Here is a 23,990-nt window from a genome sequence, read left to right as displayed (position 1 = left end):
TCTCCGACATCAGATATGCAGCGTTCTTTTGTATTACGATCGTAATGTGTATACGACTATCAGTTCTTAGATGCCCACATCTGTCTCGCGGGCTGGAACATCGATTTAATGAACAGAATATGCTCTTTTTATTGTTGAATGTCTACTTTACAGTAGGTAATAATAAGTTACCATCATGTTTGTTGATTTTATTAATATTTTGTTAACAATTTACATCAAAAGACAACATGCTTCAAAGTAAACTGCTTTATCACTTTGGTTCCTATGGTAATGTTTGTTTTGCGCTGTCGCGTTCTCACTGAAACTTTCAATGAGAATTTTTGTCGTGTATATGATCACTTTTACTTAATTATTTAATGAAAATCATTCTCTATCTAATCCATACATATCATTCCCCTCATATATTTGTAACTGGAAGCCCTAGACTACTAGGTTTTACATGGACGATGTTGATCACTTTTGAATTAACACGTGAGCTATCTGCAGAAATAACTGAGCAGGATCATGTATACTGCAATGGGCCATCCCTTTTTCCACGGATAAGGATGGATACAGGTGCATACAGGTGGAGGTCTCGAAATGGGTGCACTAGCTGAATTAGCCCCTGGAATTAGAGAAAAATACAGATATAATTTTTGATCTCACTGAGAGATATTTCGGTTTTCTCTCTGAAGGAGTTGTTTTACATTTATGCGAGGAAAATATCATTATTATTACATGATATAAATTCGATAAAATTTGTTATCTCTTATTTTTATTCCTACGCATTGTTCCAATGAATTCCATCACACCGTAAGGATGGGAATTCAATTGATGGATATTGTTTCATTTGTTATAAGAATATATTAAATGTGAGACCATCCGGATATATAAAAAAATCGAACTTTTCTATCGGGTCATAATTTTTTTGCATTTTTCTTATTGTGTTCCGTTGGACTTGAATTAAGATAAGCATATCTTAAATAAGTTATAAATGTCCTTCGGGTTTCTTAATGTCTTTCGTTAATAGTGCTAATGGAACAGAGTTCAGCGCTAACCATAATTACTCGTTTATTAAGGTTGTTGTCGTGTAAACCCGTTTTTCGACAGATTTTTTTAAAATTTTTGCTGTAGAGAGCTCTTAAAATTCCCTCCAAAAGGAGCACAACAAAAAAATAATCGTCAGTTTCTGAGCTGAGACATGATTTTTTGAATTAACATGGGTTCAAATGCATTTCACCGTTTTTATTTAAAACAAAAAAAACCACTCCACATTTTTTTATGAAATTAACACAGAAGGTAGAAATAGTGACCAGCAATATACTGAAAAAAAAAGAAAGTGATCGTCAGTTTCGTAGTGGAGCAATAAATTTTCAAACTAGCATTATTTCTCCCAGTGGGCGGAGCGCATGGGTTTGTTGCGCGCGACGCGACAACAACGCTTTTTACTCGAGTGGCGCGAATCTATTTGGAATAGTCAATGACGAATCAAAGGGACGATTCATAAATAAAATAAATACATTGAGTGAGAAAGAGAGAGACATGAAAACAGAGACACGCTGCGCGCGGTTGCCACGATCGGCATTTAGCGTTAGCTGTGTGTACATGTATCCATGCATGGAAGATTCTTGTGTGCGTGAGTCGAGTGGAACTGTACTCCCGCAAAAGTTCATATTCTAACTCGTATTCTCCGCTTAGCGGACGATCAACCCGCAGCGTAGTAAATTTTAAGCCTGACTCTCTCGCGACAACAGCCTTAAGACACGTTCACCTGCTCGAGATCATTCATAATTTCGATTTGGAAATCTAATCGCGCTTGAATAAGTGCCTAAGTATGCGAGTGTCCTCACTTTGATGAAGCTAACTACCTCTTGTATGCAAAAGAGAATTACACTTTCAACGTTAGGAAGATTTTCCCTTCTTCGAAAAATTGTATGGGAAGGATCGAATGTGTAGATCCATTTTGCCATATTACTCCATCAAGGTATTATCAACACTGTAGGTGGTTCAGGAATAACTTGAAAAAATAATTTTCGGTAGTTGTTCGCGATACAATTATTTCTGTGACGGTCTTCCATTGGTAAAGTGATATGGGGCAATTTTCCCTACTTCTAAGTTTTGGGAGGAACGGATGTGCTGGTTAAACAATTTTGACAGCATGCAATTGTGTATGTGAGGTGTATGGCCCACTATGCGAAACACCCTCTTACAATGACGAAGGTATTTAATGATGAGCTTACACTTTTGAATTTAATGTTGAGTAAGGAAGATGGGCGATTTATTGCATGTAATGCGGACCAGTTGCGAACTAATAATGAAAATTAATGGCACTGATTTTTGGACATCATAAATCATTAATCATCATTAATTTTCATCAGGTCATATTTCCAAAAAAAATTCAAGTAGACCCCAGGAATGTTGCTAAATGCATCTCATCTGCTAGGAAATCACCAATTATATTATATCCAGAGACATCCTCCAGGAACTATCTACTTTCGTCCTAATTTTTTTCGTCCCCCTTCACAGCATGAATTAGAGTATCTTAATGACTTCGGAAATCCTCGCTAAATGTACTTCTATCGGCATCAATTAGGCATACGGTAACTTCGGGTTATTGAAGTCCGGTATGGAGACAAGGTCTTATCTCCACTCGTTCTGAAACTGATAGCTGTTCCTCACCAAACATCGACCAAGAGAATCGCAAATTTCTGGTGGAAATTGACGTTTTGTATTATATTTCTTTTTCTAATAAATATATCTGAGACAACACGAGTTTCAATGGAGTAGGATCCTTACAAACCTCTTCAACATTCTATTCATAATCGCGGTATGGCTGAAATGAAATGGAAATCATGGAATTTGTGGATGCATTTTTATACATTGGACCATCAACGATGTCTTTTGAAATACATTAATTACTGTTTCCTACACCTCGTTGGAATGATCAGTCCATCATGTTGCAATTCTAGAAAGTACTGTATCTGATCCTGACATTAACCTGCAGAACAACGCTTCCATTTCTCCAATCGGCACAATTCCGATTACTTTGGCGCCGCGATTTAACGCTTGTTTTCCGAACTATTTTGTCTCGCGAGTTCGAGAAAAATAATTAAAAAATTCCCTCTACAGTGTATTTCGAGATATAGAGGGAAAAAGAGGCAAAATAGACCCCTTTTATTTTTTGAAAAATATGGTTTATATTTTATATATTACTGAATGAATCTAAATCTATAATATCATATTATATGAAAATTTCTAGCCTTTTTTTTAACCTTTACACCATCTAGCGGATTTTTCACGAATTATATAAATTCGAATGAAATCTTGCCGCCATTGTTTTTCCTCATTCTCCTTTGTTTTTCAAAGCGTGTTAATCAGGCAGCGAAGCAAATTAGAGTTTATTTGTGATTTTCAAGTGAATTAAAAGTGTTAAACTGTCTAACACATCCTCTCATTCTCAATTGCATCCAAAGCTTGTTCATTTTTCTATATTTACCTCATTTGGAGGGCTTGTTCAAACAAACAGACTTTACCTCCACGTCGTGCATTCTGGGTAATGCCAAAACAGTGTGAAGATAAAGCCAGAAACTAGCCAAGTTCCCCCCTCACATCTCTTTTTTTTTGTGCTAATAAGCATGTAGATTTGAAGGCATAAAAAAGCGGGGTCCAGGGGCAGCGCGCCTTGCAAGGTCCAGGGGCAGAGCCCCGGTAGGGGGTTGGGGGGGCGAAGTCCCCCCAGTCAAGAATAACAATTGGCTTTAACATTAAAGATAATAAAGTGGGAAAAAATTAGAGAAGTAATTAACTATGTAATTAAACAAAAACACCAACAAATAGTTCATTTTTAGCAAAAAAATAACAAAATTAGAATATGTAAACATTAATATTTATTGCTTCCTCTGTATAATTATAGTTTCTGCAGCTGAAATGTATAAATAATAATATTTTCACAACTTGAATTTGAAATTAAAAATGAAAATTTCTACTCAAAATTTTCCACATTTTTAAAATTATTTTGAGTATTGACAAGGCTGAATACTGGATTTAGGGTGAGTCGCTATACCTTTCGGCGCAGCTTCCTCAGCTTCATTCTTCTCGTCCTCGCCTCCTCCGACCTCCTGGAAGTCTTCCAGGTCCTGGGCGTCTCGTCTTTTGGCTCTGGGGGTGGCCTCTCCTCCACCCTTTCCCTCTGCCGAAATTTTTTTTCCTGGTTCATTGCTTTCACGATGTCCCTAAGGACATTCCTCCCAAACTCTGGGATGCAGGGGCTTCTTGCCTTCTTCGGTTTTTAGCAGATCAGGCAGTCTTTCCTTTCTTTTCCAGGCCTTCCGCCCTCCTGCGGAATAGGTGGTGGGTGGTTCCAGCCAGTCCTTTCCAGTATGCCCTGGCTTGCGACAGTTCCAGCATAGTCGGGCTGGCGCAATCCAGGTGCGGCTCCTCTTTCAGGCTGGTTCGTCCTCGAGCTGAGGCTCTCCAGCGAGTTCTGACTTCCTGAGGACACTCTCACTGTCTACAGGTGTTTTCCTCTTCGGGATTGGGGACTGCGACGAGCTGGGTGGTCCTTCGCTCCCATGCTGCAGTAGCTAACGGCATAGTTGGACCTCTTCTCCCAAGGACTTTTCAGTGCTTGTGTGGGGGGTTTTATTCCCCTTTGGTTCCTTTTCCCTTTTTTTCTTCAGGGTCGTTTGCCAGGGGAGATTCATTCCTCTCCGATGGAGTGACTCGTTCCGGTGGTGTGAAGATGAGCGGGATGGTGGTCACGTCCTCCGTCATTGACACATCCATCGGCTCATCTTCTCTGCCTTGCAGCATCGCGTGCAATGAGTCGAACTCCAGATCCGATAAGCTCCGATCTGGAATGTGTAACTCCAACAATTTGGGTATAATCTAGTCGTCGTCTCTCTGGAGTGACTCCGACTCGATTCCCGCTTCTCCCGTTACAGGTGAGACCTTGTCACGGATAATGGATGTCTCTTCCGAGACAAACATACCTGTTTCGACGATCTCGGCAGTATCGTTGCGTCCTTCGACATTTTGTTTTGGGCAACACGACACCAGACTTTTCCACGAGGGAGCACGAAAATTTTCGTCCGCACGGGTTAACGGTTGAAACGAAAAGGAATGCTCCTCGTGGTTATCTCACAGGATTGCCGGAAGTTCTGAGTGGGGGGATAAGGGCTGATCTCATTTAGATAGATTGCCACAGGTGGTTCCCCCCAGTGACACTTGACCGATATTTGCATATCGGTGCGCTCTTTAAATACCTTTGATGACCTCGGCATCATTGTCATTTAAACTTTTCACCTTTCCACTGGTGACCAGTCAGGTGACACCCTCTGATGAAGAAAAAGATCACTAGTCGTTACCCTAGTGGGTAGCATCGATCACTCCAGAGTGATCGATGTTCTTTCTTATTCCTAGGGTGTCTCATCCGTCGGATGGCGCCACTTCTATAATATATGAACATCCTTGTGGCTATTTCGACGGAAAACGTAAAAAAATCATTTTTCCGGTGTCTCGAGCATTGTCCTGATACTCTGAAATTGTCCGCTCATTTTCACACGTATGAACGAATTCATGAAAACCCTAACGAATTCGCTAAAAAATTCTGTAGACATTCTATTGGAATTTTATAAGATTTCTCTTGGAATTAGATTGGAATTCTAGTCAATATTCTAGTTGTTTATAGCGCAAATTTCATTAGTCATGTGAAAAAGCAAAATCGATATATTTTGAGTTTATCTTTCAATTTTTTGGATAAGATTTTTTCCATTAAAATCATTGAGCATAGACTTTCCAAGTTTTTGCCACTCACATTGGCTAATAGCAAACAAAATGAAATCCAGTAGAGAAAATGATAAAAAGTTGTCGCCAGCAATTTTAATGGGAAAAATAGCAACAGTTCATTTCTAAGAGAAATTTGGAATCTATCACCCTGTCTTTTTTAAATATTCCAACAGAATTCCTACAGAAAAACTCTAGAATTCCTGTAGAATTTGGTAGACTTTCTATTCAAATTTTGTAGGCTTTCCATCAAATTTTCCCATGTTTTAATTATTGTGTCTAATCATTCATTTTCCATTTTTTTATTTCGCGTATTATATCGAGCTTTTATGAGCTAAGAAGTCAAAAATGCCTTTTTCACCTCGTCCAGTTTATAAATGGAAATGTAAGCAATAATCGTTATTTCGATTTCCTCCATTAAAAGAAGCAGTGTAATTTCCTCGCTATCGATGTATTTCGCCCAGAATAGATTTGAACTTAGACTTTTATTGGAATATAATAAAATGTATAAAATAATTTAAATGATAATTTTCCAGTATCATATAGTTTTTTTTATTATTTGATATTCCAAGCTTTGGCAAGCTTAGAAAGAAACTGATCCATTTTGGAATGATATTAGAGAGAGAGGTTTTGATTTCAAACTTGGTATAATTCATATTAATATTAAACAATTCCTCTGTGAATCGAATTGCTTATGCCTCATTGCTATATATAGGGCGCACAAGGCGTGCGCCCTTTGATAACTACTTGACCGTCGTTGATCAAGAGAAAGTAGTAGCTGCAGCCACTGCAACACATCCAAAATTTAAGATAAAATGGCTGCATTGTTGACATGAAACGACTGAAGCGAACGTCATGGTGGCTGTTAACGAAGCAATTGCTGCTCCCCCAACGACGATTTTAATTTTGGTTCGAGACAGGCGGCTATCATAACAGCCCAACAAAATTTGGAAAAAGGAGCAGGTGAAACCGAATTCACGAGATATTGCCAGGATCTTAACTCTTCACTGGCTATTCTGATTGCTTATCCTACATTCAAGAATATTAGGCGTCATATAAGCGTCAGTACAACGAATGTTCAGTTTTGCCACAATGTTTGATGTAACGAAATTTAATCGCCTCACTGCAACAAATTTTTAGAAGAGCGTCCTGTGCAAAGCAAATGCCTTTTGGGATGTCCCTAAGGAAAGCATCGGTAAAATCCACAAATGAAGAAATAATATGTTAAACATTGATTGAAAATAAGACCTTTGTTTATTTTTGGGAGAAACGCTAGTTTTTGAAAAAAATAAAACCAAAGAAAAATAATTTCAATTTATGAAAATCAATGTGCATAATGATTTCATTTGACTACGTTATCGTGTAAGAAATGTAAAAATTTCTTACTAGGAAGTTCAATAAGTTGCGACTCAAGCCACGACTTCATACATTAAGATAAACTTAAATTTATTCTTATTCAAAAAGAAGTTATTAATAACTCCAAATTTGCCTGGGCGCCGGTCAGTGAAAAAGTTTTACTTACGCAAGCTTGAGTCGGTATGTTTCACAATGCTTGAGTCTCAAAAAGGAGGAACGAATTTTCCCGAATTCGGCAAAAATGGCCTCGTCTAATTTCCGTTTTCTCATCATAATTCCTATGATTTTCACAACCCATAATTATCGTAATTCATGACATTAATCACGTGACTCTAAATTTATCAATAATTTCACCTATACGTTCTAAATAAATCAAAAAAATAATTCTATTTAAATTTCACATAATTTTTCGGAAATTCAAACCATTTTCAAAATGCCGATAGCATTGAAATAGGAACGTAGAAAATTCGTTAAATTGACAGTCTCGGGGTAATCTCTAGATCGAATATGCCTCTTCAAAACTCCCTGCTCATCTGCTGGTCGAACAGTGGAGAGATCTTATCTCCAGGTCGCTCCTCAGACCAAGGTGTATTGAGCCAAATATCTCTAGCAACTCGAGACGTTGGATCTCTAGGTTGCAGACATTTTTTGTCCATTCAATTAGTATAGGTTCGGAGAGGGATGCTGTCGCCGGATTTTCCTTGTGATTCTCGTCATCGGGGTTATCTAGGCTTCTCCAGGTCTCCTGAAAATATTGTCTCTCCTCTTCCCGAGGAGTCTCGATGTCGTGGAGTGTAGCAGGACATTGTAGCAGGACATATTTCATGACATCAAAAATATTATAAGTGTCGGAAGCAGAACTAAATTTTCCTTCCGGACACTCGCGAATAAGAGGAGTCTCCCAGAGGCCTTACTCGAATTTTAACTTGCGTTCAAAGAAGGACTTATAACCAAAAAATGAACAAATTAAAAAAAATATTTGGCTCGGCTCGGTATCCATGAATATCAAATAATTCACCACTGAATTTTGGATTTCTTGAGTGATCGATGAGTCAAATAATTATTTTTCTGTGCATCAAATTGACGGTTACAAGAATAATGGAATAACTTCAATCAAAAGTTACTGATATGAGTATCCTTGCCTGGGTCGTATTCGAATCTCCTGCGTCGTCCAGGAGATTTCTTGTCGGGTTGGTTTCCTCGGAGTGTACTAGTCCCGTTCCTCGATCTTTAGGGAATTTCTCACCGTGCAGTAGATCTATTTTTGGTGCCAATTTCCTGTCACTTACTGCTCGAATTCGGTTCAGGTGCAACCATGCGTCTCTCGACAAGAAAAGACTAAATTTTCCCCGTTATGGCTTCTTTTATACCGTTTTGCTGGTAAAATTTACTCCCTGTGATGTCCGAAATATTTTGGAGAAGTGTTTTTACGAAAGAAAAGAATGGGCACGCGGTCACAACGAGGCTAAGAAAGAATCGAGGTTAGGAATCTACGGAGTGTGCAGCACGATGGAATGCAGCCGGCGTAACAAGTGGACCACTGCCAGCGCCAAAATGTCAAGCATTGTGAATTACCCCACCCGGAAGGTTTAACAATGCTAAATCAGCCAACACCGATCTACCAATTAAAATACGCCACCGAAAATTCGCGCTTTAGAGTTGTTCACCGAAAAAGCGAACAACTCTAAAACCTGACAGAAAAGTCAGTCTGAGTCCACCTGTGGAGTTCTAATAACCTTGGTGAAGTGATACCGGAATCCAATCTGCGCGTTAAGACCTTTCCCATTCAACCTACCAATATAAAATAATCGGGGCCTGTGTGGGATAAATCGTCAAAACAAATTAGACGTTGAATGCTATTAAAAGGTGCAGGGAAAGACTTTCCTTCATTTGAGAAAACGGTGCCTCTTAAATATAAGATGTTCAAGACTTTGTGGTGTTAGTAATTTCAAAAATTTATCTCTCAGAACTCATTCAACCACGAAATTATTTTTTCAAAACGTTACTCAAGTGGATGAACGTTTGCCGAAAGGACTAGTAACTAGGATAGTGTCATATATGGCCGAATTTGACACTGAAAGCGAGCAACGCCAGGAAAAGCGAAGAACTCACAACAAACACTTAAGCCTAACGCTTACAGACGTGTTAGTATTGCGTGAGTAAATCAAAACTAAAAACATATAAAAGAAAAAAGAGCGCATCTTCATAGGTGGAAGGACACCCCAGAAAGTCGCTAGGTTTTCCGTGAAATTATTTCTAAAATATCTGAACTGTCGTGTCTAAGGAGAAACTGTATTTGATTCAAAATTGTAATAAACTAAAAATCAAGAGAAGTAAATAAATGTTTTTATTTTATTATTAGATTTCTCCGTTTCCTATTACCATAGTTTTCATGGTTTGATAGGCAGCCTTTCGTCTTAGCCTTTAGCTGCTCCGACTATCCTCTCATTATTTTTGCGGTGTCATTGGCCGACTTTCCTTACTGCACCCATTTGGCTTGTACTGAGGGAAACCATGTAAAACCTCAGTAGTGCAGCCGGCCGGTAATGCAGGGATTCCGCTGTATTCATTAGTCACACTAACGCAGTCAAGACAGCAGCTCTCTTCACTTGTGCCTACCGCTGGCTGTCTGCACGCCGAGAGGTGTGACTAAGTGGGCACCCAAGTGCTAACCCAACTGAGCGTTGCTTAGCCTAGATGATCGCCGAAGTCACACACTACCCGCATGGCTACCGCTGCCGTTAAGAGGTAAATAAACAGGATTTTAAACACTGAAATTAAAAGTAAATTAAGTGTCCGTAATCTCCACATTTCCCTCTTTCCAAGGGATGGAGACAATTTGTATGGGCTTCTTAAACTACTTCTTTCTCTCTGCCCTAAAAAAAACATCACTGGAAATAAATAGTAAATAAAAAATTTTAAAAAAAATGGCCTCGTATGGATCCACCACACCAGTCTTCTCAGACTGGTTTCTCCTCCCTCTCTGTTGATGGATTCTTCTCGATTTTCTCCCCTGGCTCCAGGGTGAGGCGTTAAGCCTTTCGGCGTAAGCTCAGCTCTTTTCTCCTCGCCCTGGGCGCCTCTGCCCTCCTACAGGTCTTCGGAGTCCTCGGTGTCTTCTTGGGCATCTCCAAGGGCGGCTTCTCCTCTACCCTTTTTCTCTGCTGGCGCTTTTTCGCCAGATCGATTACCTTGAGGATGTCCCTAGGGACATTCCTCCCAAACTCTGGAAACCAGAGGCCTTCTTCTACTTCTGGCAGACCTGACCCTCTCTCTTCTCTGTTCCAGGCCTTCCTCACACCTTACAGTAAGTGGTTGGCGGTTCCTGGCACTCCTTACCGTCCTGGTTTACGACAATTCCAGCATAGTCTTGCAGGCGCAATCCCAGGACAGCTCCTTTTCCTCCCCGACTCCTCCCTGGAGTGAGGTTTTGCAGTGAGTTCTCATCTCCTGGAGACACTCTCACTGTTCGCTTCCATGTTGCATCAATCGGCGATGGAGCCGTGCTTCTTTTCAGTCCTTAGGCTTTTCTCCCCCTTCGGCTCTTTTGGCACCTTTTCCTTGACTTTCCTTGACCTTGACAACTGTCTGAAGGAAGAGGGACGAAAACTGCTCCGCCACTTTGCTAAGCAATTACGGATTACGGGATTACGCGTTAGCGCCTGCACGAGCGACTTTAACAAGGCATCGTCAGCTTCCGATGTGGGGGTGAGCACGCGGGTGGGCACATCCTCCGTCACGGCCACGTTTATTGGCTCGTCGTCGGCAGCTCTCAGCAACTCATGCATTGAGTGGAACTCCAGATCCTATACGCTCCGAGCTTGAATTTATTCTGGAATTATTAAGTCTTCGTCACTCTGGGGTGACTCCGACTCAACAATGATTTCCCCCGTGACGGGTAAAGCCATATCACGGGTATTAAATAACTCTTCCGGATCAAACATACCATTCTGGGCCGGCTCGGCAGTTTGCACTGCCTTCTGCACTAACTGCTCAAGGGTAGCGTTTCTCGACATTTTTCTGGGCACAGCGACACCAAAAATGTTCCACTAAGGCAACTCAGGTCCGATCGGCGATACGTTCGTGGCGGGAAAGAATGCTCCTCTTGGTTATCTCCCAGGACTACCGGAACTACTGGACGGGGAGATAAGGTCTGAGGTGGTTCCCCCCCGTAACACTTCACTTGACACTCCAATTATTATATGTAAATAATAAATTTTCCATTCGTGCTACCTGAGGGTAGCCATTCTACTCCCAGTTATGCAGTGAGTTTCTGTCCTATTCGTCGTTTGGAGAAAACATCCCCACCTCCTCCAGGCGAGCCTCCCCAGGATGATGAGGAGAAACCCCCTTACAGGAGTAGAGAAACTCTTCCCAATGTTACATCCTCTTCACTTGAGGCGCATTTCTTCAGAAATTTTCTGCAGTTATCCGCAGATTATTCGCAGATTATCCGCGTCTTTGCGCCTATTTCAGGCCTAGTTTTTATTAATCTTTGTGGTCACCTGTCGGGCGCAATTTTGTAAGAGGATTTTTTCCAGGTCAACACACCGGGATAATCCTCAATTGATTCTGGCTGTCGTCTCTATCGCCCATGATTGGGTGCCAGCCAGGGTTTTCTAGAAAACCAGACGAAAGCCAGTCGCGAAGGAAATATGCCGACTCCGTGGACACTTGGTGGTGGGTTGCACAATGTCGAGGCAGCATCTGCATGATACGATAGAGCGGGCGAGGTTCACCAACGTCCGAGTAACACTGGTTACCGACTTCAGCCAAAGTTACGGCGTCGTTATGCGGGAACTATTGGGGAAACGTACTCCCACATCTCTCACAGAGAGATGCTGCCATCCCTCACACGGCTTCCACTTTTCTCCAGGGTTATTCGACCCTGAACAAGACACAGATAACCTGCGAATCCTTTTCACCCCGCAGGACGCTAAACATTCCAAGGCACATGCGACATTGGCCTCTGGAGCCCTTGTTCACCCACCTAATGTCCACCCCTACACGAAGCTGTTTAGCAATAGCTATCTCATTACGAAAGAAAACACGAGCTACTTCTCATGAAGGCACGTGTGATCGGGCCTACGGGAATCGACTCGATTCCCAACCCGTAATTCACCCCACACCAAGAGTTTCACCCGGGAGATGAGTCTCTGTGGCCGGAAACGTTCGTTCCGCAGCCACAAAGTAATCAATTTGACCAATCGGAGACGCATAAGTGTCCTCATCCCTTACTATCCCATATAAAATCGGGAACACGTCCCCTTCATAACCCCCAACGGAGATTGCTGTCACCAACTAGTACCGAGCTCCTAAAACATCTGCTCGTTACCAGCACTCAACTGCGACTGCCTTATGATCACGCAGGGCCTTCTCCCCGAGTCTCCCCTCGGTATTGCATTTGCCTTATAATTCGGGAAATTCAATAGTTAATGAACTTAGAACTCGGGCGATAATATTGTAGGCGCAGGTAGATGAAGCAAGTTGTCCGTGAATAGGGCATTTTTTCTCACGTTCTGGTACCCACTGTAACGAAGGAATGTCTCCTACCACTTTGCAAGGGGCATTAGTGAGGATCTACTGCACTGTTTCCTTCTTCAAGATTCTAAGTATGGCAAGTCCTCATCGAGGATTCTACGGGTATCGTGAAGCAGTCTACTGACTTAAGCGTGATGGGCGTAAACGAAGTCGACATCAAGTGGGACTTCTCAGATTGATCCTTGTAACCAACGTCGAATTGTTTCTCGCCGATCCCAGGGTAGTCCAAGATTTTCTTCATTGAGATGGTAATTCACCGTTCATATTTTTACGCAAAGTGGGAAAATTTTTGTACCACTCGCTCGGGGGGTCTAATATAGCATGTACTTCTGCGAAGCCGTCCACGTAGTTCCATGAATTCCTTCGGTATTCAAAAACCGAAATCATCAACAAAACCCTGAACATCTTTTTTTTTATTTTTTTAGGTTTTGCCAAATGTTCGGGAGCTAAATATCTCGTATCCTGTCATCTAGTGATGAGATTCTCAACATAGCTATGAGAAGTTATTAATTTATCATAGGAAAAAGCCGAAGGCGTGCGGGCGCTGCGGTCATAAAGTAATTCGAAAGATATGAATTGAGTTGATTCGTGTTTTCCGTATAGGATAATAATATGCGGAACCCTTCGTTAGAAACCAAATGTGGAAATTTTATTTCGGACTCGACGGCTTAAATTAAAGTTACATACTCGGTCTGGCGTCGCAAGGGGGGTCGAGCTGTACGGTCAGACTAGGACCAGTCGTGACGTCAGAGGATGGTCTTGCAGAGTTGCTTCCTTTTAGGCCATTCTTGAAGAGTCAACTGGATGACGAGCAGGGTGCCACTTGAAGATTTCGAGCCGAAGATTTAATCGAGACCGCCTGATTTGGCGAAAAACCACCCTTTACATACTGTTCAGTCGTGATTCCCCTACGACTGTTGGCGTTTTGATATTTCGTCATCCAACATTTTGTTGTCGTGTAGTGGGAGGCATCTTCATACGTTTAACAATGTATTATGAATGTATACAGAAGTTACGTTTCCGGACCGGTACCCTGTTATCGCGCCCCATTTCCCCAGGTGTAGGAAAAGTTTTTGAGAAAAAGACGGAAGGGATGCTCATTGGCCCCTCTCTAATTAATGCTCTTCTAATGTCAAAAGTGGCATGTTTACGCATTTTTCTGACGTTCATAACCAATTGTGGATCTTCTTGAACGATGGATAACTATTGTTCATCAGAAAACTCGCTTGTCGAATGGAATGGACCGTTTGAAGGCAGAAATTGTGCAGGAGATGTCCCCATCTACCCCAGGAAGCCATTTCATAACTTTCGTTGGATATCCGGTGCAGGTGACCTCCAGGAACCAATGGGATATATACAAGGAAAGTGAAATGAAGAAATGACTAGGAGCTGGATAGCTCAGTAGGGACAGCACCCGATGCATAATCGCAAGGTGCCGGGTTCAAATCACGGTCTGAACTATCCATTTTTGTAGTAATTCTTCATGTAAAAATTATATCGTGAATTATCCTGTTCTACTTCCAAATGCTATGCTACGACCTCTTCGACGTTACAAAAATGTGTAACGCTATAAAAACGTCCCGTCTACCATGTAGAAAGGGGGGAGGCACTCAGGGCAGATGTACCCCTATTGGCCTGGTTTTCCATTTGGAGATATCGGTGAACTCGTGGTTGAGAGGGTTCATTTCTAGGTTTCCGACATTTTCAATCCTTTGTAGCATCCCCCATCTGCCGTTACCTTTGGAGGAATGTTTAATGTCTGTAGCAAATGTGTGGCTTCTTTTAGATGATTCGCCGTTTCCAGGTGTTGACCTCTTGCAGGTCACTTCTTAACGTCTCTCAGGTCATAATGGCTGCCGCTTGAGTACCTGCGACGTAGTCTCTTTTGTTGTAGTTACCGCATTCCTCAAAATTAGTGGCAATGGCTTCGGTAATTGTGATAGCCCATTGATCCAGTATTGGGACACCAACGTATAGTGAGTATTACGACGCCATCGATAGGAGAAGGGGATAGTGATGGTACGACATCGATCGACTGTTCGACCACGAGGGAATTATGTCCATCTCTGATAATCTCCGGAATCCAAGCTGTGAGTGAAAACTTTATGTTCCTTTTATACATGATGATTTTTATCTTCCTTCCTTAAAATCCCTGCGTAACTCTTCGACCGACCGATTTGAATTCATTTTTATGATGAGAAACGGCTTGCCGCTCCGATTCTTAACAATGATCAGATCAGATCCCAGAACTTTATAATGGTAAAAATTATGCAAGTCAACGAGTTGTTTCGAACTCTGACTGTTTCGTTCGCAATCGGTTGCTCTAAAGCGGAGAACATGAAGCCTGCTTATCAAGTAATAGCCTCGGTTGTAGATCCCATTTCTGCACAGGATTGACTGGAATGCGTTATATAACTTCAGTTCATTGTCTTCTGAGACGTCTTCACTTCCAGACACTAGCCGATTTTGGTATGCAGTAGCGTGTTTTTTTATTATCAAAGATAGCATTCGCTTCAAGCGAATGTAATTGCGGTCCTTTGATGACAACTTGTGCATCGCTTGCTGAAGTGCTAACTGTTCTTTTTGGGACATCTTTACGGGTGAGTGATCCGCGGTTGCCATGTAGGACCTTCTTCGTGCAGTGGTATTCCCTCATCGAAAGGTCTTCGCGAAGGAACTTCCTCGGGTCTAAAGGATTTGGCTGACGGGTCTAAAGGATTACGCTGACGAGAGTGATTTAACCTCAAAATCGCAGAATCCCATAATCCCCGAGACAAATTTCAAATTTCCCCTAGTAAGCAATTCCTCCAACACCCATAAACTGTCATCTATGGATATCACATAAGGTAAAGATTTTCTTCATGGTATTAAACACACTGATACAGATATGTACATCTCTTATTTTTTCGAATTGGAAGCTGACGTAGATAACCACTAAATTTTTTTCTATTGTACATCACTCAACAAGGTAAATATTTTCTTCATAGACATGAACACACTTATGTACACATATACATGTGTTAGTCTTCAAAATTTGAAGGTGACTAATTCACTGGAATCAGTGAATGATTAAACTCTGAATAATCATCTATGTATAAAATGCTACTCCACTCCACACTCCAATTTACACGAAAGTAGAAGGGTAAATTCAATTTAGTCATTAAAGGATTTATGTTTCATTTGCAACACCATAAAAAGATTGATGTTGCGTAGAGCAGTAATAAGTATCGCAAAATTAATTGTCCTAGTATCACGGATATACCTTCAATTCTACATACAGGTGAGCTGAATGGTTTTCCGATTATAATCAAACTGTATTGAGATTATCGTTAATAATGAGTAATAATATTTATTTGATGGAATCACGCTCTCTGACGTACCGATTGGGTCCTTCTGGCAAATCCCTTCTTTATCGATTTCTCTTGACATAGAGCGGAACCTATTGGAATATATTGGAACTTATCGGAATCATTGTTTGTCCTGTCGCGAAAATGCGCTAATCCCACCATTCCGTCCTGTCGTCGGTCTCTGTTTTCGGAACTATTCATAGAGGTGCTAACCCCCACCTCTACCGGATTTTTCGGTCTTTCCAAATTGTACCCTTAACAACTAGGCGGCATACATGGTCTGTCCTGGTTGTATCCATAACAACTGGGCAGCTCTCTGGGGAGAGATTTTGCGCGTTTTTCCCGACTTAAAACTTATTTTTTTGCTCCCGTTAGGGGGCGTGGAATACAGGCGTTCTATGCAGGTTTTGTGAACACGGGCGCAGTGATAATTCACATTAAATTCTCTATCAAACTGTTGCAAACGATTGACGATAGATTGAGTAATAAATTATCGGTGGATAGGAGATATTCGTAATATACTCAGAGGTCCAGTAGTTTACCAATAATTTGGCCAATGCAATAATATTAGGTTATGCAATTATTTACTTAACCTCCACATACCTAACTTCTCAGTGTTCTAAAAGGCATCTGATAAACGCCGTAAAACGCCTCCTAACGGGAGCAAAAAAATAAGTTTTAAGTCGAGAAAAACGCGCAAAATCTCTCCCCTGGTTTGCTGTTTTACCGACTTAAAAATAGCTTGCACCCTCCCGGTAATAACACGGATGGTATGGAACCGGCGAAGGTAACCAATTCATCGGATTTTCGGAACACGCCGGGGAAAACCTGTTACACCGGAAACATTGTGTCATTGACAGATTATGGTCATACACCCGAGACAGCAATGGCAGAAATGACCAAAATTTTCAACAAAATGAAAAGAGAGGAAATGGAATGTAAATCAGAACAAAACAGAAAAATTATTGGATGAGAAATTGCCTACATTTCTCACGTGGTCGCTGCAGCGCTCCCAAATATTCCTGCTTTGTATTGCACCGTGCAGACTGAGAGTTAAATCGGATTCACGATCACCAACACCAGTGAATTGTGAAGGTCTGACAAATCTGAGGGAACTGGATATTCCCGATGTTTCCACCCGAACCACTAAACGTCATTAGTGTTTGCTCCATAATAGTGGCGGTAAAAATAGATTTTAGATTTTTCTCACAGATAAAAATCCTCGTAATTTCTTGCCATGTTTGTTATGGCTATCCGACGGAACTTTTTCTACTGTTCCGGTGAACTTCGCTGAATTCTATACCATACATGGGTCCAGGATCGATGACGCTAATCTACAGTCACTGAAAGCGTTGCCTCTCATCTATATGCTGGCAGCAAATAGCAGACATGGAACTCACCTGTCAATTTTGAATGTCTTGCAGCAAGTTCAGTTGAACTCCCGGCGATGATCGATTTTTAAATTTCATTTTTGAAAGCTTTCAATAGTTTTTTTTTTGAAGCTGATATCCCTGGTTGACATTTTCACTTCTGACAATGTGTTCATCGACATGATCAAAAATATGATGAACAAGGGCTGTCTGGTACTGACGGTGAATTCGCGTTAACGGTGAAAATGTTCATAGTTGATTGTTCACTTTATAGCGCTTGCGCTTGTTCCGTTTGGTGCGTTTGAGGCTGATGTAATCAATGCTTTCCAAATACCAATTGATTCTGAATTTCTTACACATTGTGTTAAAAATTTGAAAGACATTTTATAATATTTTACAATAAGTAATATAAATACCAATTGATTTTGAATTTATTACACATTGTGCTAATAATTTGAAAGACATTCTAGAATGTTACAACATGGATTGAAGTGCCTTACCGGTGAAACCAAAGAACACCATTGTTTGCTCGAAGTATGTGGAATTGTGATGATGCCGTTATCAACAATCTACCTCACCTACCAGCATGACACGGTAGAATGGGCGAAGTTCAACAACGTGTGAGTAATTCCGGTTACCGACATTAGCCGCAGTTGCGGCGACGTAATGCGAAACTATTGGGGGAACGTACTCTCCAGGCCTTTCGAGGAGGGATGTGGCCAGCCTTCATACGTTTTCCATTCTCCTCTAGGGTGACTCGACCCCGAACGAGACACAGATTATTTGCGAATCCCTTTCACCCCGCAAGACACTAAGATCGGGCCTACGGGAATCGACTCGATTCCCAACCCTTAATGCACGCCAACACCATGGCTTTTATCCTGAAGATGGGTCTCTGTGGCCGAAAACGTTCGTTCCGCAACCACACAGCAATCCATTTCACTAGCCAGGGGACGCGTAAAGGTCCCCATCTCTCGCTATCCCGATCTAAGATTGGGAACACGCACACATCACCCCAAGGGGGTTATTGCTGCCAACTAGTGCCGAGCTCCTAAAGCATCCGCTCGACACCAGCACTCACCTCCGACTGCCTCGAAATCGCGCAGGGCTTTCTCCCCTAAGCCGTTCAGCGACTGTGGGTCATCCGTTACCCCACAGCTACCAATCAACTCGACGGAATCCCGGAGGCGCTAGTTCTTTCACCTAGCCGGTGGTTCCTTGTGTAAGTCGACGGCGCCCTTCAGAACCACCGAGTTGGAACGCCTGTACGTTGGCCCTGGCCTCCCTAAAACAGCTCGGTGGGTTTCCGAAATAGGTGACAGCCATCATCACCGTTATCATACTGTTGCGAAACATGGTCTCACCCTACCACGCTTCTTCCCACTAGATGATTGATCTTACTCACCTATGAAGCGGCCCGATTGGCCGTCGTCCGATGCCCTATTCATCTCTCGCTCGGCTCTTTCAGCCAGCGTTAGATATCGCTTCATACTATCAGTGACTTTCTCTAGTAATATCCACTAGTAAAGAGAAAATCTCGTTACATTGTATTCAAGATGAGCAGAAATTAACAGTATTTATGATGGAACACTTAACTGCAGGATGTTCTGTTTGACCTTGGTCGCGATAGGGATATCCAAGGGTAAGAGGACTGCCCCGGCAGGCCCGCGAGGGCCTCCCGAGGGAAGAAAAGCGCCCTTCGGAGTGCTCCGAGTCGCGCGTGATGGCGACATCCGGCCTGGGAAAAGCTGGAAGGAATCTGGGATTTCTCTGGGTGGACCACACCCATTCTACTTCATCACACTGAAGCTAGCTGGGCATGTGGCATGTCCAGCGGCCCGCAAGCCCCTCGGGTAACCGCACAGGCCCCGAGGGCCGGTTTCGTCAGACCTTCTGTCAAGGTCTGGCTGGCGTCCGACATTTTTAGTGGCAGGGACATTGGTCGTGAGGGACCATTTTTCCTGCGCGAAATACCCCGGGAAAATACCCTTACACAGTTAATAAAAGTATCGTAAACCTGCAGCATATGATTCACGTTTAAAACGAGTTATCGAGAGTTACAAAGGTCTTACGATTATCAAATATTTACGCGGTATTGCCCATCATTCGGTGATCTAAACAATGTACAAAAATGTCATGCTTTGCACTGTGACCAGGCAAACATCTCTAGCCTCCTCCCCGCCCGCTATTAAGTGTACTGTGGAATTTCTCTATTAAGATAAGTAAGCTAATTAAGATTAAGATTAGGAAAACTGTTACCGTGTGCTTCTCGTTTATTTCAATGATAATTCCAGTAGTCATTCGTTAGTTTCGAATTTTGGGTCTTTACCTATAAATTTCGACCTTTCTTTTCCACCCGCCGTAATACATTTCCACGATGGCCGATGGGGTAAAAAAAAAGTCTACAGGTGCATGTAGATTGACTCACGGAATGATTAGACGGAGTTGCGGAGTCCAATCAGTGAATTGGAATAAAATAAAAATAGTAGGGTGAATTGAGTGCATTGGGAACAAATTAGGGGTTGAGAGTGGGAAAAGTGTGCCAGGGTGCAAAGGAAGTTCATGGTGGGATGAATTCATTCGGCAAAAATGATTGTTGAGAGTGGAATGAGTCATGGGGAAAATGAGGGTTGATGATGGGGAAAATGAGCGTTGAGCCTGGGATGAGTGTATGGAGAAAAAATGAAAGGTTGTGACCTGGATGAGTGTATCAGGATGAAATGGGTTTGGATGGTGGGATCAGTCACGGAAACAATGAGGGTTGATTGGGGAATGAGTAGATGGGAGCAAATGGGGGCTTAACGGTCGGATGAGTGTGTCGGGCAGAAATGGGCCTTTTTCCCATGATTCATCGCAATATCAATCCCCATTTCACACAACAATTCATTTTACCCCATGCACTCATCCTTCTCTCAACCCCCATTTCACCCTGCCACACTCATTCCACCCTCAGACCCCAATCCACCCTGATAATTTCAGTCCAGCTTCAACCTCTCAGTTTTTCCCATGTGTTCATCCTACCGTCAAGCCCCCATTTTGTCCCATCCACTCATCCCGCCATCAACCCTCTTTGTTTCCATCACTGATCCCACCATCAACCCTCGTTGATTCCATCACTGATCCCACCATCAACCCTCGTTGTTTCCATCACTGATCCCAACATCAACCTCCATTTCATTCTCACAAACTCACCGCAGCCTCAACTCTGCATTTCTTCCAATGCACGGTGACCTTAAATTAAAATATCATAATTTCCGGCCAACCCACGATATTACTACCTCACTTAGATCTTGATAGAACGGTACAGAAATTGTATTTTATGGGAGGGCCTGAAATTATAAGAAGAAGGCGGGTTTTAAATAATTACTCGGGAAGGATTAATGAATTAAAAAATTATATTCCAGTCCCATACAAAAGATCAAAATTAGCAAGTCATATGAACAATCATCCAGGCGTTTTCTTAATCATTAATCAACGGTGGGGGGTAAGGCCAGCCAGCTTGCGACACACAGGTAAATAACTGGTGGTTGCAAATGATAACAAAACAGTGAAAAGGGGGGGAAGCTAATTAATTCGAAAAGGGGTGAAGTTAGGGGGACGATGTAAATATGTAATAAGAGGGGGATGGTTCGGATAATCACCACAGCATTACTAATCTACCCTATCGCATGAATAATCAGCGAACTCTGAGGCTCACCATGGGGGGGGGGGGATGACATTATAGGGGGTTCGTTGGCGTTTGTTGGCGCGGAAAAGGTAAGAAAGGATACTCACGGGGATGGTGGCGATTCGAATCCTTCCAACACAAAGTCCTCCGGACACGGGAAACTTCTCCACGCCAAATGCAATCCAAGCAACGGTTGCCCTTGTCCGCCTCTTTATAATTCGCCACAAATTCCTCCACACTTAATTGTCCACAATATTCCTCAATCGCTCTCCACCGAACAACTCAAATAAAAGAATCAACTGCTCAAAATTTCCTCCAAACAATATCTCCACATTTATCTCCAAAAGAACTGTTCGAAATTATTCTCTACATGGGGGCAGCTGTATCACGAGTAATGGCGTCGCATCACTCGTGCTCGTTCTTCCCCGGTTATCGGTGATAGACGGGGTCAATCGGGAACACTCGTCATTGAGTGTCCTTGTCATTAGTTTTAATTTCCCTATTGTTGGGGAATGTCCTTTTTCTTTCCGGGGTCACGCGGTCTGCGACGTAGTCGTGGGGGGTTTTCATTTCTTCATCGGGCGCGTGTGGCGACGAGGGGCGCGCCCGGGGGGTGGGGGTTCTCCTTCTCTCGTGCGATGATGTTTCTACCGGGCGTGAGTGTAGCGATGAGGTAGGGCGCGGGGCAAGCGGAAGGAATCTTTCGGGAATGGCAACGGTGACAGGATTTCTAACCTGGCCTTAATTAACTATTTTAACCTAGTCTTAACCTAATACACAACTAACCGGGACAGTTTTAATTATTAGGGGGCAGGGGAAGGGCTAAATAAAGTGCCTCGTCAGAGCACTCATTCCACCATCAACCCTCATTTTCTGCATGACTCATTCCACCATCAACCATCATTTTTGCCGAATGAATGCATCCCACCATCACCCTCCTTTGAACCCTGGCACACTCTTTCCACCCTCCACCCCTAATTTTTTTCCAATGCACTCAGTTCACCTTTCTATTATTATTTTTTTCCAATTTACTAAGTGGACTCCGCAACTCCGTCTAATCATTCCGTGAATCAATCTCCATGCACGTGTAGACCCTTTTTTTACCCCCTCGGTCATCTTGAAAAAGTATTAGTGAGGGTGAAAAGGAAGGTCAAAATGTATTGGTACAGATCGACTCAGAATCATCCCCTGAGTCGATTTACCCACCCCTGTGAAGACTTCTTTTTTTTACTCCGCCGGCCGTCTTGGAAATGTATTAGTGAGAGTGAAAAAAAAACAAAATTTATAGGTACAGATCGACTCAGAATGACCCACTGACTCGATTTACTTACCCCTGTAGAGTTTTTTTTTTACCTGGTCGGCCATCTTGAAAGAGGGTTAGTGAGAGTGGAAAAAAAAGGTTGAAATTTATAGGTACAGATCGACTCAGAATCACCCCCTGAGTCGATTTACCCACCCCTATAAAGATTTTTTTTCTACCCCGTCGGCCATCTCAAGAGGGGTAGTGAGGGTGGAAAAAAAATATCAAAATTTATAGGTAACGATCGACTCAGAATCATCCCCTGAGTCGATTTACTCACCCGGGTGGAAATATTTTTTTCACCATTCATCCCAGTTTCATCCATTCATTTCACCTCTAACCATGCCTACAAACACCATGTTTATACACGCACCCCTTTTTCAGTCGCAGTTTCACCCTTACACCCACCCTCTACCTTGACGCATCTGTCTAACCCCTAATCTAGAAATTCACCCTCCCAACACCATTTAATCGTATCCCCCCATTGGGATATTATCCCCCCAAAAGTGCCCCTCCTTCGTACGCTCGTGATCACTCCTGCCGTGAAACTCATTTTTGCCTCTCCGAGACGGAATCTTAATTTCCCTAAAAATGACAGCTGATCGCTTCGTACTCGCCGACAAAAATTACGGGCGTTCAGTGCATCGAATCTTTCCAGGAAAAATCGCGAAAAATGTAATAATTGTGATCACGGGCCGGTAATTGGGTGTCGCGAGTGAAAAGTGGATGTGTAAATTGTGGGGAGTGTTTTTATTCCGCACTGATTGAGCCGCCATATTTTTCTCCAAACGATCATTGGAGAATTCATCTTGGTGAAATCTAGGAGGTTTCTTTGAACCTAATTTACACGTTCATTGCTCAATTTCCCACCCCTGAGAGCTAATTACCGGCCCGGCAAAAATAATTATCTATCTATTGACCCTACGCTTTTATTTTTTGAGGGTCTACAGGGGCTGGCATTTATGTCCCCGTAAAACGTGTTTTTTCTAGGGAATTTCCTCAGGACATGTCGGGCAAAAATCCCTCCACCCGGGCCTTGATTCGAAGTATTCTATGGCTCATAAATTGAGGATACAAACAACGATCGTGCGCTTACATTCTCTGATTGAAAAGTTCAAATGCAGGCGAACGAATGGTGGTAAAATTAAATCTCCCAAACAGCGGAATGTAAGAAGTCATAGGGTGAATTGGCAAGATCTATTGTCAGCATATGACGGTAGAATCAGAACTGGAGTTGTCATTAACTTCATACAGAGAGATTTAAAATCATTCCTCAACGATGCGAAATTTCTAATTTTTACTCGTATAAAGTATGCGTTACTGAAAGAGGGGAATTTAAAAGTTAATTTTATCTTAGCTTGCGAGTATGAGAATTGGAAGCATGAGCAACCACTTGTGACGAAATTCCAGGCGAATCCGTCACCTGTAATCACGTAGGGTAACTACCTAGCGTAAGGGCGAGAGAGAACCGCGGGAATTTAATAAAAAAGTTACCTGCTACCTTAGTTAAACTCGCGAAAAGGTACCTGCTACCTTAGTCAAATTCGCGAAAGCTACCTGCTACCTAAAAATAATCCGGGGAAAAGCTATCGAGATAATCCCCGGGTAATTAGCTACCTGCTACCTAAAAATAATCCGGGGAAAAG

At 42.4% G+C, this 23,990-nt stretch overlaps 1 protein-coding gene across 1 annotated transcript in view; it reads right to left on the bottom strand.

The window, feature by feature from the left end:
• Positions 1-344: 344 nt before the first annotated feature.
• Positions 345-23,990, bottom strand: part of LOC105272802 (uncharacterized) — a gene marked incomplete at its 5' end in the record, with an annotated part of 55,029 nt that continues 31,383 nt past the window's right edge. The window contains 1 exon segment of the mRNA XM_011315028.1: positions 345-604. Coding sequence (XP_011313330.1) covers positions 477-604 — 128 coding nt within the window.

The sequence above is a fragment of the Fopius arisanus genome, unplaced genomic scaffold (genome assembly GCF_000806365.1).
Source record: "Fopius arisanus strain USDA-PBARC FA_bdor unplaced genomic scaffold, ASM80636v1 scaffold00298, whole genome shotgun sequence".
Taxonomy (NCBI): domain Eukaryota; kingdom Metazoa; phylum Arthropoda; class Insecta; order Hymenoptera; family Braconidae; genus Fopius; species Fopius arisanus.
This window is presented reverse-complemented; position numbering and strand designations above follow the sequence as displayed.